At 39.7% G+C, this 17,164-nt stretch overlaps 1 protein-coding gene across 1 annotated transcript; it reads left to right on the top strand.

The window, feature by feature from the left end:
• Nucleotides 1-484: 484 nt before the first annotated feature.
• On the top strand, nucleotides 485-5,365 carry PPK1 (putative protein kinase 1). Its single transcript, XM_087694697.1, has 5 exons — nucleotides 485-870; nucleotides 1,367-3,240; nucleotides 3,346-3,531; nucleotides 3,961-4,122; nucleotides 4,223-5,365. The coding sequence occupies exons 1-5, from the start codon at nucleotides 765-767 to the stop codon at nucleotides 4,709-4,711; spliced, it is 2,817 nt and encodes a 938-aa protein (XP_087550823.1). The 5' UTR covers nucleotides 485-764; the 3' UTR covers nucleotides 4,712-5,365.
• The last annotated feature ends 11,799 nt before the right edge of the window (nucleotides 5,366-17,164 follow it).

Below are 17,164 nucleotides of genomic sequence, written 5' to 3'. Positions count from 1 at the left end.
TTGTTTGTTTCGTGCAAAGTGCACCATCATGTTGTGCAAAACATGCTATCCTTTTTTTCCCCAATAATGAAAGGTAAGCATCTAGGCTCATAAAAGTGCAACATGAGTGAGGTGCTTTGTAAGCGGTAAGTATACTTGAATGGAGTTTCAACCTTTCGGAGCCTTCAATACACTCAAGTGGTTGGGTTGCAATGTTTATGTTCTTTGATCGAATATTTCCACATAAACATCAATGTTAATTTTCATTAATCTTAATCACCTTGGCCGAATAAGGGACATCACATATCCTGATTTTTTTAACAGGACAAAATCGAGCAGCACAGCACATTAATCTTAAGATTTAGATTTGTTCATTAATCTTAATCACTTTGGCCGAATAAGGGACAGCACATATCCTGAATTTTAAGCAGTTCAAAGTCGAGCAGCACAGCGGACTTCTTTTCGTGCCCCCCTCGCCCCCCCTCTCTCTCACACCGGGGCCAACGGTGAAGCGACCGGGAGCAGCCGGTCATACTCTATAACGGGCTCTGGTGAAACGGTCGGAAGCTTTCAAACGTAGCCCGCCAAGTTCTTTCCCACCATCTCTCTGAGACTGGCTATGGCGATTCCTGCCACTACTACCTATCGACATCACCGTCGCCGTGATCATCCTCATCGATGGACTGCCGCCCCTGCAGCCTCCTCCTCCTTATCTTTGTACCTTTCGCCTGCCGTCCATTGTAGCCTACCGGCCTCTCCTCGGAGTCCTTGAAGATGTGGAAGCGATGGCGCTCGCCTCAGACCAAAGAAACAAGCTCATCGAGAAGTATCTGAAAGGGACGCCAAACATCAAGCTCGATTTGCATCGCATCAACACCTTGGCCTCTGTAGGTCGGTCTCTCTCTCTCTCTCTCTCTCTCTCTCTCTCTCTCTCTCTCTCTCTCTCTCTCTCTCTCTGTGTCTCTCTGTCCCTCTCTCACGCGTCCATTTTGTCCCATTTCTGTCCGCATCTTTGCAATTTTAAAGCTGCTTGTGTCTGGAAATTGTAGGCTGTATTCTAATCTCATGTGCTTATGTGTATATTTTCACTGTGCTTAACCTAACTAGACAGCTAGGGTTTATGCAGTGATTTACTTACATGCAGTCGTATTTGCATCATTCTCAGGATTTTTACTTGATCTTGATTTGTAATGGCTGAATTTCCATGTTCACGAGTCTTCAGCTGCATCACTAACCATGGCCACTCCACACCCATGAAATTAGAACTACAGCCATTACAAATCAAAGGCCCGGTTTGTGTAGAAACTTACCTGTGTCTAGTAGAATCCGCATGGTTTTTTGGATGCTATTGGAATTGTTTGGCCTTAAATTATAATGGACGCTGTAGGTTTTCCACGGAGAGTACCCTGTGACGAGGCAGATGGTCATAGTTTGGGGGATAACATCTCAGAGGACACAGACGGCAAGAAAGTGTCTCCATGCCTTCACGATGAACTTTCAGCAAAGAGTCATAGCTCAATTACTGCGAGGAATGAATTGGCTTCCACAGATTCGACAGAAATAAGGAAAAGGAAAGCTGACAGGGATGTATCAAACTCCCGAGAGCGTGTGCAACCAAAACAGGTAGAAGGCCGGTTTAACCCTCACTTAAGAGCCAATTTAGACCTCCCTGCAGAACTGAAAAACAGGAAAGCCATCGAGCAGGCTAAAGAACTCTTTGATATTCAGGACAAGGAAAACATTAATCCACGCAATGATCTTCGCAGAAGGGACTTAAGAAACCAAGGAACTGATCGAAGTGCAGAGAAGCGACGCTTTCAAGTATCAAGTAAGCTGCAGAATGCACAGTCAGGTCGGAAGGTAGGCTCGCTTCTGGTAAAGCAGTCCCTAGGTCGAGCAAAACCAAATGTTGTAGATGCTGGGCATCCACCGTTACTGTCACAGGACAGAGAAAAACAGGTGTCACAGCAACCTAGTTTAGATTTCATGGTTTCCTCAAAAACAGATCCAATGAACAGAATAGGTCAGGCAAAACCAAGTGTCCTAGATGCTGGGCATCCACCGTTACTGTCACAGGACAGAGAAAAGCAGGAGTCACAGCAATCTAGTTTAGATTTCATGGTTTCTTTAAAAGCAGAAGATCCAATGAACGTTATGCAGCTGTCACCAGTTAGGACGGCATCACCAATGCAGCAGACAGGAAATGGTGACAGATCAAACTCAAGTGATTCCATGAGTATTTCACAGCCCTTGCAATTTAGCTCACGAGGGGATCAAATCCAGTACAAAGAGATGGCACAGACAAGTTCGAGCTTGGTAGATTGTAGTCACAGAGAGGTTGTGCCTGCATCTGTCAGTGAATTGTCGTCTTCAATGAGTACTTTGGCAATATCTGATAGTAATTGCCCTGAGATCATGCATCTACCTTCTGTTCCTGAGAAACTTCGGCTGAAAGAAGAAGAAACAGGAAATGCTCGTCGACCTTTACTCCTTGATGCAAAGCAGAGTGCATTCAGTGCTCAAGTAAGTGCACCATCTGCTTGCCCCATTCTTCCTGCAATGTCTGCTCACTTTGTATCTACTTCTGCCTGTTCAATCACAATGAGGACCACATCAGCACCACTGGCAACTTCTGTTTCGTCAAGCCAGCAGTCAATAGTTGAGAATTGCCAACTTTCACGAAAATCTATTCCCAGCCCAAATAACCTCCAACCTCCAAGTAAGCATGTCCCTAGTCCAGCTAGTGAGGCCTTGATGCCATCACAAGCTAATCCAGTTCTTCCGACCTTATCTAAGGACCAAGGCAATGCATTTCAGAAGGAAGAAGAAAGAAAGTGTTCAGCAAAAGTAGGCCATTCCGCAAATGGTATGTTGAAAACAGGGCAGGACATAGCTTCGCCAGAAGAAGCTGCTCTTTCAGAAGCAGGGGCAGCCAAACTTATATCACATTTGCATGCTAAGAATGTGCCAGATAGAAAGGCAACCAATGGAATGGATCCTAACTTGCAGCAAAGGAAGCAGATTGAAAATGATTATTTTGTTTGGGTGAATGGCAAAAGGTATCAAAAGCTCAAGAAGATAGGAAGAGGTGGAAGCAGTGAAGTGTATAAGGTGGTTGATCGTGATTGCAACATTTATGCACTCAAGCGCATCAAGCTGAAAGGCCGGGACTATGGCACAGCTTGTGGCTTTTACCAGGAAATTGAATATTTAAATAAACTGCGTGGTAAAGCCTACATCATACGATTGATTGACCATGAGGTATGGTGAATGATGGAAAACTCTAAGAATGGATAGTTCTTATGTAACATGAAAACATGATTTCTGCTGCTTATTTTCAACTGTATTGGGTTTATTTTTTGGCAGATTACCGACAAAACCTTGTTCTGTGATGAAGTGGATCGTTCCCAAATTATAAGGGATGATATATGCATCTATATGGTTCTTGAATATGGTGAAGTTGATTTGGCAAATATGCTGGAAGATAAGTTGAAAGAAAGATCTCAAGGGATCAATGATTTAGATGAGACTTGGTTACGGTTTTACTGGCGGGTGAGTAATCACCGGTGACTTGAAGAATAATGCCACTTAATTTGTCCTTCTTTCTGACAGTGTATTTGCTATTTTTGGTCACTCCATTGGTCTTTGATACAAAGCATTGGATCTATTATTTCTATATCTGATTGTTAAGAGGCATTTAGTGACTCTCTTTATGCTCTCTGTTCAGCGTTTATCTTTACTACTGAACATGTCTCATGTTTAAGTCCTGATGTGGTCTTCTTGAGAAAAAAGTTCTGGATCTCTTGGAGAAAATAGTCTTGCTTGGTTTACAGCTTCGAACAGTTTCTACATGCTTGATACGTGATACATCATACCTGTGATGTTTGAGAAGCTGAAATCTTAGATTAGAGTGCTTCAATGTAAGACAGTCCTATAGCATTATTTCCCTGGACAAACTTCCAATGCCGGATTCTTTTACAGCAAATACTTGAGGCGGTTAATACCATACATGAGGAGCGAATTGTGCATTCTGATCTGAAGCCAGCTAATTTCCTGCTTGTAAAGGGAGTGCTCAAATTGATTGATTTTGGTATTGCCAAATCCATCCAGAGTGACACCACAAACATTGAGAGAGATGCCCAGGTACCCTTACGCTTTCTTATGGATTTGATTGTTCATCTGCATTTATGTTTTGGCTAATCCAGTGACATGTTAATGCCTAATGCGTATCTTTATTTTGCAGGTGGGGACTCTCAATTATATGTCTCCTGAGGCCTTTCTGATGAATGAGAAAGATGAACATGGGAATATTATAAAATGTGGTCGTCCTTCTGATATTTGGTCACTCGGTTGCATTCTTTATCAAATGGTTTATGGAAGGACACCATTTGCACATATCACCAAGCTGCATGCTAAGATTCAGGAAGTTGCTAATCCCAACCACAAGATAAATTACCCACCGTTAGCAAACCCTCATCTGCTTGACATAATGAAGAAATGTCTTGCATGGAGGCGTGAGGATAGGTTGAAAATCCCTCAACTTTTGAACCACCCTTTTCTTCAGCCCCATTTGGCAAACCATGGCTACAGAGAGGATACTACGAAGGGCATCACTATACAGATTCCAGAGGAATACAGCCAAGATCCAGAATTGAAAGTATTGATAGATCAGCTGGTCAAAAGGTTGACACTTTTGAATAAAAACGCAGTGGGCATACAGAGAGGATACTAAGAAAGGCATCACTACACAGATTCCAGAGGAATACAGCCAAGATCCAGAATTGAGAGTATTGGCAGAGCAGCTGGTCAAAAGTTTGACACTTTGGAATAAAAACGCAGTGGGCATCTGAGAAGTTTTAGTGAAATTTGTTAAACCAAACCATCCCTAGCTTGGGGAGGTGAGCCTCCCTCCATTATGAACTGCAAGACAGAGGTATGTTGACTGAGCCAAGGGTAAAAGGGGGTCTCCATGTACATTGGAACTAGTTGTGGGTAGGATCTTTTTGTGTCAATGTCTTGTAATTCAGTCTTCTGGTGCCTGTTCTCTGAACAAGCTACCATTCTAAGCCTGATGCTAAATATTTACTTCTTTGTAAGAGCTTCTGAAAATTATATGTTTGTGCACCTTGCACCTACTTCGCCTTTAGTAGACGTTATTCAGGAAGTGTTGCCTTGGCAGCAGGCCTTCATTTACACAACCTATTAACTGAGCCACACTGCCATGCATAGTGGTTGTAAAAGGGGAAGGTCCCGACAAGGCAACAATGCTGCATGTCATTCAGCCGGTGGTGGCTCCCTAAGTAGGTTGTTGCGAAAGGGGAGGTCCTGACGAGGCAAAAACTGTCATTCAGCCAAAGTTGGCTTAGAGTATAGGACTGCAAATCTGGGGTTTTCAAACATGTCAAAATAATTCTTTAATTGTTGGAGAATTTGATGGAATTAAGCCCCAATAGTAGGGTTTGAGACCTGGGTTTTCAAACATGTCAAAAACTTCTATCATTTGATGAAATTAAGCCCCTGTGGCTAACCATGATCAACGCATTGTGCCAGAGACTACAGTGGAAGGCTACAAAAAAGTACTAAACAGTAATCGCAAGGGCCAGTCTAAATGAATTATGGGCGGTCACTAGAGGCAAGGGAGAAGGGGCAATGAAAGGAGGTTGATAAAGCGTTAACAGGAAGATCCGTCCATAGTCGTTTCATCTTGCACAAGTTACATAATATTAAAGCAAAGTAATCTCCAAGGACATAAAAACAGAAGTGCATGGAACAATTGCTTGCAGTGCATTTGATTTTACTAATATTATATTAAAGAAAATACCGCCCAATCACAATTTTCTGAGAATCTTGGCTAAGTGAGCACGAGTGCTAGTTTAGCGAGATCTTTCTTTCCTACCTAACCCCCCTTCAAAGAAAAGTTTCATTGTAGCTATTTTCAAAGAAGGGTTTCATTGTAGCTTTTCTTATTGCTTGAAGGATCATGATTCTAAAGGTATGAAAACCCTTTGTTTTGTGTCTCAAAGGTCCATGATTTTAAGGGAATGAAAACCCATTATCATAAGAAATTCAATAGCACATGCTCCTACTTTGTACATGAATACCAAGATGAGGAGGAAACTCTTGCCACAAACTAGTTGCTATGCAACCATCCCAATAAAGATACTTTGTAGTTCCCTCAACTCTATTGGTGTACTTTCCATAATAAGGCTTTAAAAGTGGTTAGAGAGAACAACAAATGGATGGTTGGAAGCTTGAGAGCATGAGACAAAAAGTGAACCTTAGGTTTTTATGGTTGAGAATGAGTGCACAATAGTATGAGGATGATACAATGTAAGCAACATAAATGGACAAGATGAAGGTAAGGGAAATTGTAAGAAGGGGTTGGAGAAAGTGAGATGTAACAAGAAGAATATGGTTATCGTAGCTACATAAATTAGGTGAGTTGCACAATAGTATGAGGATGATACAGTAAAAGCAACATAAATGGATAAGATGAAGGTAAGGGAAATTGTAAGAAGGGGTTGGAGAAAGTGAGATGTAAGAAGAAAAATATGGTTATTGTAGCTACATGAATGAGGTGAGTTGCTTGAGAGTTGGATGACTAGAGCTTTTGCTAGACCTTAGAACCGATGAGGAATTAGGTGAGTTGCTTGAGAGTGGATGGCTAGAGCTTGTGCTAGAACTTAAACCCTATGAGGAACTAGTTGAGGTAGTCTCCCCTCTCATTAAGCTTCTAAGTTTTCATTGTATGACTGAGAAGCTCGTGCCACTCAGTTTCTATATTTCATTATGTGGCCTTATTCTTGCAAAATATTGTAGGCCTTTTTTGCTCCTCTTATTTCCATTGGTATTGTTGATTAAAGCATTGCATCCTAGCTTGCTAATTTGGCAATTATGATCATTGTTATCCACCACATGGAATTGATAGTGACCATTATATATATACATATACATGTAGATTATCATGAGGGTTGCCATGACCATTGAAGAGTAGTTTTAGAGTCAAAATATTTCCAAGTACATTTGTTTGAGTTTTCTCCTTTCTAGCTCTAGCTTCTGCCAAGCTCTTTTAGTTTTTGAGTTTCTTGTTTCAAACAAAGGTGCAATTGTTAGCACTAAGTCCAACTAGTATTTCTTCAATTGTTGATTTGAGAAGTGATGATGGTGTTTTGCCTAAAACTTTCCCAAGATCTTACTTGCCTTAGGGGATAAAACTTGCTTACTCTTGACTCATTGTGACTAGTTAGTATGCCATTATTTCATTCCTTGCAATAAATATATCTCACTATTGTAAATAGCATGAACATTGTTACCCTTGGATGAACAAGGTGGAAAATCCGAAAAATCTAAAGTAGATGACAAGGCTAAGGCAAAAGTGAAACAGAAGATGAAGGCACACCAAGAAGAGTCTAGAAACATAAGATGTGTAAAAAAGTCCTAAATTAAGGAGAGAGGCGCACAAGAAAAAGCATAAGTCAATATTTTATAAAAGAGTGCAAGACACACCATGATTTATTTTAAGGGCGCTGGCTTCTCACTCGTGCAAATTGTAAAGGTAGATGGGCAGTAGGAAGAAAGCTAGGAAGATAGGAGAACAATGGGAAAAAGGGCCTAGGCCATAGCTAGCTAGCCATGTAAAAAAGGGGATAAGGGGATGATTGCCCAAAAGGGATTTAGGGTTTTGTATATAAAGTTGAATCGTGAAGGAGAAGCTCATTTTTGTGTGTGGCCAAAAGTAGCTCTCCTCCTCTTCTTCTTCTTTTTATTCTTGCTTGTTTGAGCTTGTGCTTGAGAGAGGGAGTGTGAGGGAGTGAGCGTGTGAGGTGAGGGACCGTGGTGGAGAAGCTCTCAATCTTCTCTTCTCTTCTCTTCTCTTCTCTTCTCTTGCTCATGGTAATGGAGCTTGGAGCGTGGAGCTTGAGGATCGAGCTTGCTTGAAGCTTGCACTTAGATTGTGGAGCTATTGGAGTACTCGAGAGAGGAGGCAACTCGATTGGGCATGGAGGTAAGCTCACTACACTCGTAGAGAGAGATAGTGTGTTGACTATGTGAGAGGTAGCCATTAATGCTTGGCTTGAAACACTTGAAACAATAAGCAGTCCGTGGGTCTTGGTGGTTAAGCTTGCCTCTACATTTTGATTCCATTGTTGCCGGGACCAACAGATTTAAGCCTTGAGTGCTTGCGCGCTTCGAATCGAGCATTGAAGTAGGGTTTTTCCGAACCGGTGCATGAGCTAGATAGGTAGGAAGCGAGGGAGTTTAAAAAGGCATTTGATCAGGTAGGTTTTTGGTTTTTTTCTGAATTTGGAAAAGTAAGTTGGAGTAGTGTAGGTGGTTGCTTTGTGATTTGGATGCATTAGGGTAGGAAAAAACAAAGAAAAAAAGAAAAGAAAAATAGGCATTAGGATTTCTGCTGTCATAACATGGCAAGAGGGTTTGATTTGCTTGCCGATTTGTATTTCGGAGTTTATTTGCTATTCTAGGTATATGCAATCCTTCATTAGGGTCTATTCTTAATTTTGAAAGTTTATGTGATCCCTCATTACCAAAATCATTAGAATCGAGTTGATTTTCGGCATCTTGGAAACTTGTCTACAGGAGTTGGACATTATTACTAGAGTTCAACTCCCAGAATTCCGATTCCCAGAATCGGACAGTTCGATTTTCGAACTTAGACCAACCTATCTTGTCCGATTAGACATACCCGTCTTTCGATTTTGAAAATCAAACATTCTAGAAACGGACACATGAAAATCGGACCATCCCAAATTGGACACTCCAAATCGGACACTTGTTAAATTGGATGTCTGATTCCTAGAATCAGACTCCTAGAATTAGACTCCCAGAATCGGACGTGCAAAGATTGGACATCCCATAATCGGACTCCCAGAATTGGATGCACGAAAATCAGATGCACAAAAATTGGACCATTAGAATTGGACCAACCCATAATCGGACCATCCGATCGCTGATCGAACCAACCCAAAATCGAACATCCGATTTTGATAATTGGACCCTCTAAGAATCGGTCAGAAAACTCTCAAAATTGGACATGTGAATATAATAAAGATTTGACACATCTAAGCCCTGAAATCGACCCAGAGACAGTATAGAGTTGAAAGCACATAATAGATCTATCATCGAGCTGAAATCTAGAGCAACTAGTTCAAAACTTGGCTACGAATGGTCCTTCAAATCACACATGGCATTTAGTGTAATGGACCTATGGGCTGGGGGGAATCGCCCCGCTCAAAACCCCACCCCCGCCCCCTCCCACTTCTCCACTAGCTTGCACATTTGTAGACTAGATGCATATCACACAATCAATTGCTCTTCTCCACTAGCTTCTACAATTCCTATCTCTTCTTGGTCTATCCCACCCTATCCCATTATAGCACCTTAAAAAAATTCCATCCTTTATTCCTTCATTATATAGCCTCACACAAATTGCAAAGCATCATCTTGAGTGCAATATCCTTTTACACTAGAGGAAAATCAACTACCAACCTTCACACATGAAAGAGATGTAAGTTGCATGGTAGGCATGCTAGCCACACACATGACCCTTGATCACTAGGAAACTTGCCATCATCAAAGTCTACTTGGGATATCCTCATGATGTATGAGCTCGATACACCAATCATTTAGCAAAGGAGAAGGTTTCTAATCCCCTACGAGAAAAGACTTCACTAGTCTCATGGATATGCAACATCATCAAGTTCATTTTTGTAGTGGGCACTACTGCAAGGTGCACACTCTTTCCAATTGTGACATCGTGTACTCCACTTCCATTCTATTTCTCTTCATTGATAAAGTCACTCCATCTTAAGTTCTTTGATTCTTCTCATCCACTCCATTCCACATTATTGCATATTTTCTCTCATCCTATCTAGTAGCATCTCTTGTAACACATTGTCCATAGTTCTTCAACAATCCTTTGTTCTCAAAATTCTTTATGCCCAAACATTGTCTCCAATACTCTAAAGCCTCATACACCTTCCTTTCCTTCCAGTTTTATTCATATTCTCTTTCATGTAACTATTTCTAATATCTCTTAGCTTGACTTCCACCATAATTGTATCCTCTCCCAAAGATCATTTTCTCTTAATCTCTACATTTCCAATCATTCATCAACTCTCTCAAGAATTCTCACTCCTAAATATTGACCCTAATTTCACATCCATTTCTCCATACGATCCATTAACAGGAACATAATTGCAACCCCTATTCAACACCCTCTTGAATCCTTGTTATATCTCATTTTAATTAGTCAAATACTTCCATAGCAAGTCATCTATACGTCCTATCAAATCACATTTCCTCTTTGCCCCCTCTATTCCATATATGCTCTTCCATCATATTTCTCACCCAGTACATCTCAATATTCTCTCATCTCAATCCTCATGCTGGGCTTAGGCTATCTCAAATTTCACCACCACATTATCCCCTCTCTTGATCCCTTTTGCTCCTAATATGCATCATACACCTACCCTATTTCTCCATTTAATTATCCTCTTAGCTTAAAAATTCGGGTATCCACCCTATCTTCTTTTCCTTTTCTCTGATGTTCTTCTCGTGATTCTACTCACCCCTCTTGGTACTTATCACATCTACCCCACATTCCAACTAATAACTTAGCACACTCAAATTTCACATGCTATAATCCCAAACATCACTCTTCGATCATGTCACCCCTTTCAGTCATCTGTTATCTACTTAACTCACTCCAAATTTTTCTAAAATCTATGCAAATTCTCTATCATTAGTTCTGCTCCTCTATCTTACCTCATGAAAATCCTTCTCCTACTTTTGGAAGTCTCATTCAAGAAGTACTTACCATGGACATATCTTGTCAACAAGTGAAATGAAGCTTCATCTTGTACCTCAACTTTCTTAAGGCAATCTTCTTTAACATGCTTGTTCCTCCTCACATGGATGTCATTCTAAAGTATATTGGTTAAAAGGAAACCTTGAATAGGGGAAATATTGAGTCCATTTTCTTATTCATTTTTAGAAGCGCAAAATATAGAGACTTTTGTTGTATCATCAAGTTAATCTTGGACCATTAAATGTGTCTGATTTTTTTTTTTTGTCACTATGGACATCCCTTTGAGGGGGTATGTTGTGATAAAGCATATATTACCATATGCAAAGGTTTTCCTTAAACATTAAGGATGTTAGGTGAGATATTGGTTAGGAATTTGGTTGTAATACACTCCTACCTACCTCATCAGTCGCATATATATATTTCTCTATCTCATGTACTTGTAACATAGAAGCATTACCCTTTTGCATGGGTTAGTTTGTCCAAGCTTTATGTGTGAGCAATAGCCTTGTATAGCTTCCCTTCTTTGGTCCTATTTATCAAGAATATAGCAATAGCCTTATATATGGATCACTTTGCCATGTATATTTGCTTGTAGATCCCATGGATGCTAGTCACTTTATCTTTAATTCTTAAAAAAGAAAAAAGATTAGACCCTTGAGAGTGGAGAATCTACTCTATGGAGCTGTATATACGTGTATATATCTATATTTTTCTAGTTGCTTAGCAACTATAGTAATTTTTATTGCTGTTTTTTCTTGGCTGAGACCTAGGCCACTCCAAACTACTAACTAATACGTATATACATATTTTTCTAGTTGCTTAGCAACTATAGTAATTTTTATTGCTGTTTTTTCTTGGCTGAGACCTAGGCCACTCCAAACTACTAACTAATAATGTGTTGTCTTGGATGGTAGTTACATTGCACAAGATTTAACAGTATATTTTCTTATTTCATGTAGCTCTGCAATGCTCATGAGTCATCTTATGTCTTCTAACTCCTATGGCATTTGTTTTAGATTTTTGCCAGCTTCTAAATCGACAATGGTATGTTCAATTGTTCTTCCCTTGGTTTCTACTTTGGATGACTCTAAGTAATTCCTAAGCTCATTTGGGAGAGCGTAAGGTGGTTGTATGAAGTTCTTTGCTACCAGCTAGCTAATATCTTCTTTTAATAGCTACTATTGAATAGTTCAAAGATGGACAACTCTTCAAGGAGCAAATCCTTGTATGAAATCCATTTGAAGGCTTTATGCTTTTTGAGAAATCGAGTTGTTTTGATTTCCACAAGATTATTTTCAACCATTCATAGTTAGATTAGTGATTTAGCTCTTGGTTGCTTTGTTTATCAAACTCCGATGTTCAAGAGCATGACAATCTTAAGTCCAAAAGCCAATGCCATTTTCTCTTTGGTAATTCTGAAAAGCTCAAGCCTTAGCATTTACACAAGTGTCTCTATATGTAGACTATTGGCTAGTGACCTAGTACCGAACTCTAAGTCTACATTTGATGGAACAGTCTCTCGTGGTGTGGCCCTAAGAGGAGGTTTTAGTGTATAATGTGAGATTAGAAGATTCAAAACTTTGACCCACTATAATATAAATTAGGTCAATGTATTCTTAACTATGGGTAGATATATCACAAGTCTTAGGTGATCGATGATAAGAGTATATTCTATCGGGACTCGGAACCAAAGTTGAGATGCCCTCAAGGTATTGTTAGCAAGGATACCTTGAGGTCAATAATTTTGATGCCATTGAACAATCACCAAGATTAAAAACATAACTATAGATGTAACTTCAAGGGACACAAGAGCTTACATTAGGTACCTATAAATATTATTTTACTATTTTTTTCGGCTCTCCCATTGGTCTCTTCTTGCTCTTTTTAATTGCCAACCTTCATTTCCTATTCTTAATTGTTAATGTTCCTCAAAGCTGCCTTAGTCATGGACTTTGGCATCCCATCGAGATGACTTCTCGCATCCACGTCTTGTGATCTTTTGCATCCGTCCACTAACATGATATGGCATACACGGAGGAACTAACCCCATAAATTGCATGGATTCCTTTATAGATTTTGATCCATTAGGCTACCCGTGCATGTAAAGAATTTATTCCATATCAGTTTTGGCATTGGCATAGGCAAGGCAAAGGAGTTAGAGTGCAAATTTGATATGCGACAGAACTCCATCTTCTCGATCCCTTGATTGCCTCTTGTCACTGTGACTTCCACATATGTAGTGCAGGTACTCCTTTTGAGAGCGTCCTTGTCACTGTGTATGGCCTCATTCGACGCACCCACTCGCGGCAAATCTTGTTCGTTAACACCGCCGTGGTCGAGTGAGCCGTAAATACACACCATCTCTGTCTTGAAAATCCTCCTATCAGCATATGAATTTCTTGCATGATCAGAAGAAGGCCGACGCTGGTGGGTGCGAGAATATCAAAGTACTGTAGGTGAAGAGGTCGAGGGGTGGTGTTGTGCACAGGAGATTGTGGCCGGGGTTGGAGAGGAACCATACAAACATGCGGAATGTAGGGCATGAAAGGCTAGTGATGGGGTGGGAGAGGAGGCATGGGAAGGCGCTGGGTTTTGGGTTGATGGGGACTGTGAATGCATAATGTCAGATGGGAAAGCACTAACCGACGTATAGCTGTCCGTTGTGGGATGATGGAGAGCAATGGGGGTGGCGATGGATGCACTGACATGATTGAGAACGGCGTGTGGTGGGAACTGTGAGGGAGGTAGCGCGGCATGACTGGTGCAGCAGCATTGGGCAGCGGATGCAGGCCCAGTCGCAGCAGCAGTGGAGAGAAGACAGCGCACAAACAGGAACAAGCAGGCGCCGGAATGAGAGTATACGCGGAACGCGAGAGGGTGTATAGAGACCCGCAGCATGCATGTTGCAGTTCTCGGTGGTGGTGTTTTGTAGGACTCACACATACTCTCAATGTCATCTAACACTTCTTCCTCTTATAATTATTCTTTTCTTTCTAGCGAGTCATATAAATATTTTGTAATGGTTAAAATATTTAATATCATATTGAGCTCAAAGAAAAAACGTTGGGGTATTTTGACATTTTTATTAAGTAGCCTTAGTTATAAATGAAGGGCTCATATAAGAGTGGCACTGCGGGGCTAATAGAGTGACACTCAACGATGTATCACTTTGAGGTTTTATAAAATCCAAAATACAAAAAAAATTACATGACTCAATTGTTTGACTCACACCATAGTCATCCATAATTTAAAAAAAATAGTACCATAATGCTAAGTAGCTAAAAAAGCCACATCTTTTTGCAAAATTGTCACTCAATTGGGGTGGGGTGCATTTCCTTGATGGGGCATGTCACTTTATTGGCCCCTTTACCCTACTCCATTCCTTAAGGTAATCAATAATACGTGTTTGTCACATTTTTGGCCAATAGTATTTGGGCCTCATAAGACTAAGCCTTTGTGTAGACCAAGATCCTCAAATAGGGGAGGTGTATGATGGTAATCCTATTAGCCTACTTGTGTTAGTCATGTGAGTCTGTCATCTCTTGGTTGTGAGCTCTTGTTAAAGTCTGATGGAGACATAGGAGCTTTGGTAGTTTAGGTGCATTTTCTTTATTTGTCGGCTTCTTATGTGCATTCGTAGGCCAATTACTACTTTCCATAGTTTGTCTACACCCACCAGACATTATCTTTATCATCTAAGATTTTTCTAGGGTGACATCTATTTTTTTTGACATTTCTTTCTATGTGACTAGCATTTATTGCTAGTTAGCCAACATTTTTGCCCTCCATTGATGCAGGTCAGCTAGATTCGGGCATTTATGGCTATTTATAGACATCATCTCCCCACTTGGTAGAAACTCTTTAGTCTTCAGTCTTTCCCTTTCCATGTCCATGCTCTGACACTCCGACTCTCCATGCTTAGGTGTTGCCATCATCATCAACCTGATGATTTGGTGCCCTCATCGATGCTTTGGGTTGTGTGCAGGGACCGATCACTCCATCATCATTATATCAACATTCTTCTTCCGTCATTGCAGTATTCTTCCCTCATCTTCTGCTTCCTCTCTCTCTCTCTCTCTCTCTCTCTCTCTCTACTTCTCTCTATGTTCATGTTTCTCTTCTATTGCACACTCTCACAAATCCATGTAGACTGTTTGTAGTTTTTGTGGGATGTATAGGTGGGGTTGTTATCCTTTTTGAATGAAGTACAATAATCGATTTTGAATAATGAAGTGCTTTTGTTTGCTGATTTGGTTCAGGGTCTACAACTTGTGCATTATTTGTAACATTGTTGGACCTTGAGCTTGTAGAAGCACTAATTGTTGTGGATTCGTTGATTGTGGATCGGGGGGGGGGGGGGGGCGCTACAAATTGAGCTAGTTAAATTTGAATATTTCCTCTTCATAACACATTAACACCTATGTTTGATGCTTCTTTGCAATATTTGGGTTCAAAATCATATTCTTGTAAAGCTAGTATCCAGCGAAGTCGCCTTCTTGGTGGGTGTTTTTCTTTTAAACAATGATATGAGAGGATCGTGGTCTATTTCTATACTTACTTATGGTCCATGAAGATAGGAATATAATTTGGTAATAGCCCATACAATGTCTAAAAGCCATTTTTCTACTGAGTAGTTTTCTTTTGCCTTTGATATGACCTCTGAAGCATATGGATGCCATTCATTCTCATCATTGTCTTGTAATAACACTACTTCAAGGCTTGAATTGGATGCATGTGTGTGGAGGAGAAATGGTTTACTAAAGTTTGGATACTTCAAAATTGTTGATGTTGTCATGAGTTCTTTTAATCACCAGATTACTAATTCAAATGTTGATGACCATTGAAAATTTTCTCCTTTCTTGAGTAGTTTTATTAGTGGATATGTAATCACTACAAATTTAAGAAAAGACCTTATTGTACTCACTCTCAATCCCACAAATCATTGGAGTTGTTTTATTCATGTTGGAATCAAATAATCTTGTGTGTGTTTCCTCAAGATCAACTTGAATTCCAACATTAGAATTTATGTGGCCTAAAAGCTTGATCTTGGCAAGGTCCCATTAACCTCTTTAAAGTTGAATTTCAATATTATATGGATGTAATCTTTTGAGAATAAGTTTTAGTATCCATATATGTTGTTTTCGTGTCTATTTGTGGATAAAAATATCATTAAGATCTTGTGTGATAAGGTCCTAAAATATATTATTGCCCATTTGAACTAATTGGAGGTTTTGTAAGTCCAAATGGCATGACTATAAATTAGTACAATTCAGTAGGTGTACAGAATGTAGTCTTATGAGCATCCACTAGATCTCATGGTATTTGCTAATACCCTAAGGCTAAATCAATTGATGTGAAATATGTTGATTTTTCTAATTGATCCAATAGATCATCAATTTGTGGTAGAGGATCTACATCTTTAATTCCCTTTCATTGTAAGCAAACAAAATAGCTTTCTATGAATGTGTAATATTCAAAGCTACATGAGTGCCATGCAATATATATGGTGGAGAGTTGGCATAATTCTCTCTCAACTTTATAAGTACAACAATAGGTTGTGCTATCCCTTGTTTTGATGGAAGTACATTTTGTTCCTATTGTATATACTTGAAGTCCAAGCATGGGGTTATTAGCCTGGTTTTCAACTAACACTCATTAGGGTGAAAAATGTTAAGAAAAGGTCCCCTTACTAATCCTAGTTTAAGAAAGAGCCAAAGAGAGTTTGCTACATACATAAGAACACGTATTCTCATCTCTTTTACTTCGTAGATAGTAGAGCCCATTTTGTAGCTCTCTCCTTTTTTTTTGGCTAAAATCTCTAAATTCTTGGAAGTTGTGGTAGTCCAATGGTCCTATTTGCTAACAAAAGCTATCAAAAGATATGAGAACTAAGTGTTTTGAGAACACACATATACCACTCATGTCAGGGGTTATTTCTCTTGGATTATACATATTTTGTCTTCTTTTTCTTTATTTTTCTTCCACAATAGTCATAGTGTAATTTTCCATCTATGTGAACTTGATTATCTATTCTTCTATTTTCCTCTCTATGTTGGACATTGTTTAAAATATTCTTCTTCCCTAATAGTTTTCCTTTCTAACCCTATGTCTCCATTTTTTGTTGCTCTTCATATAATCTCTTTTTTGTACAATCTATTTCACCAAATCTTATGTTATCTTTGCCTCTACTCTTTTTTAAATCTATTTATGCTTCTTTTTAAAGTATATCAAAAGTTTCTATACATCATAAGTTCTTTTTCACACAAGGGTCTTACTTGGAAGAGTAACCACCATGATTTTTACAAATAGAGATCAAAGCTAGAGAGAAAGATCAACCTAGCAATAGATAAAAGTATC

The sequence above is a fragment of the Lygodium microphyllum genome, chromosome 2 (genome assembly GCF_053477565.2).
Source record: "Lygodium microphyllum isolate KBCC chromosome 2, Lygodium_microphyllum_v1.1.10, whole genome shotgun sequence".
Taxonomy (NCBI): Eukaryota; Viridiplantae; Streptophyta; class Polypodiopsida; order Schizaeales; family Lygodiaceae; genus Lygodium; species Lygodium microphyllum.
This window is presented reverse-complemented; position numbering and strand designations above follow the sequence as displayed.

What these genes read in the sequence shown, in the direction of transcription:
- PPK1 (XM_087694697.1), top strand. Translation starts at nt 765, where the DNA reads ATGGCGCTCGCCTCAGACCAAAGAAACAAGCTCATCGAGAAGTATCTG. An exon ending in CAACACCTTGGCCTCTGTAG is followed by an intron (nt 871 to 1,366) that starts GTCGGTCTCTCT and finishes TGGACGCTGTAG; the next exon opens with GTTTTCCACGGAGAGTACCC. An exon ending in ACATTGAGAGAGATGCCCAG is followed by an intron (nt 4,123 to 4,222) that starts GTACCCTTACGC and finishes TTTATTTTGCAG; the next exon opens with GTGGGGACTCTCAATTATAT.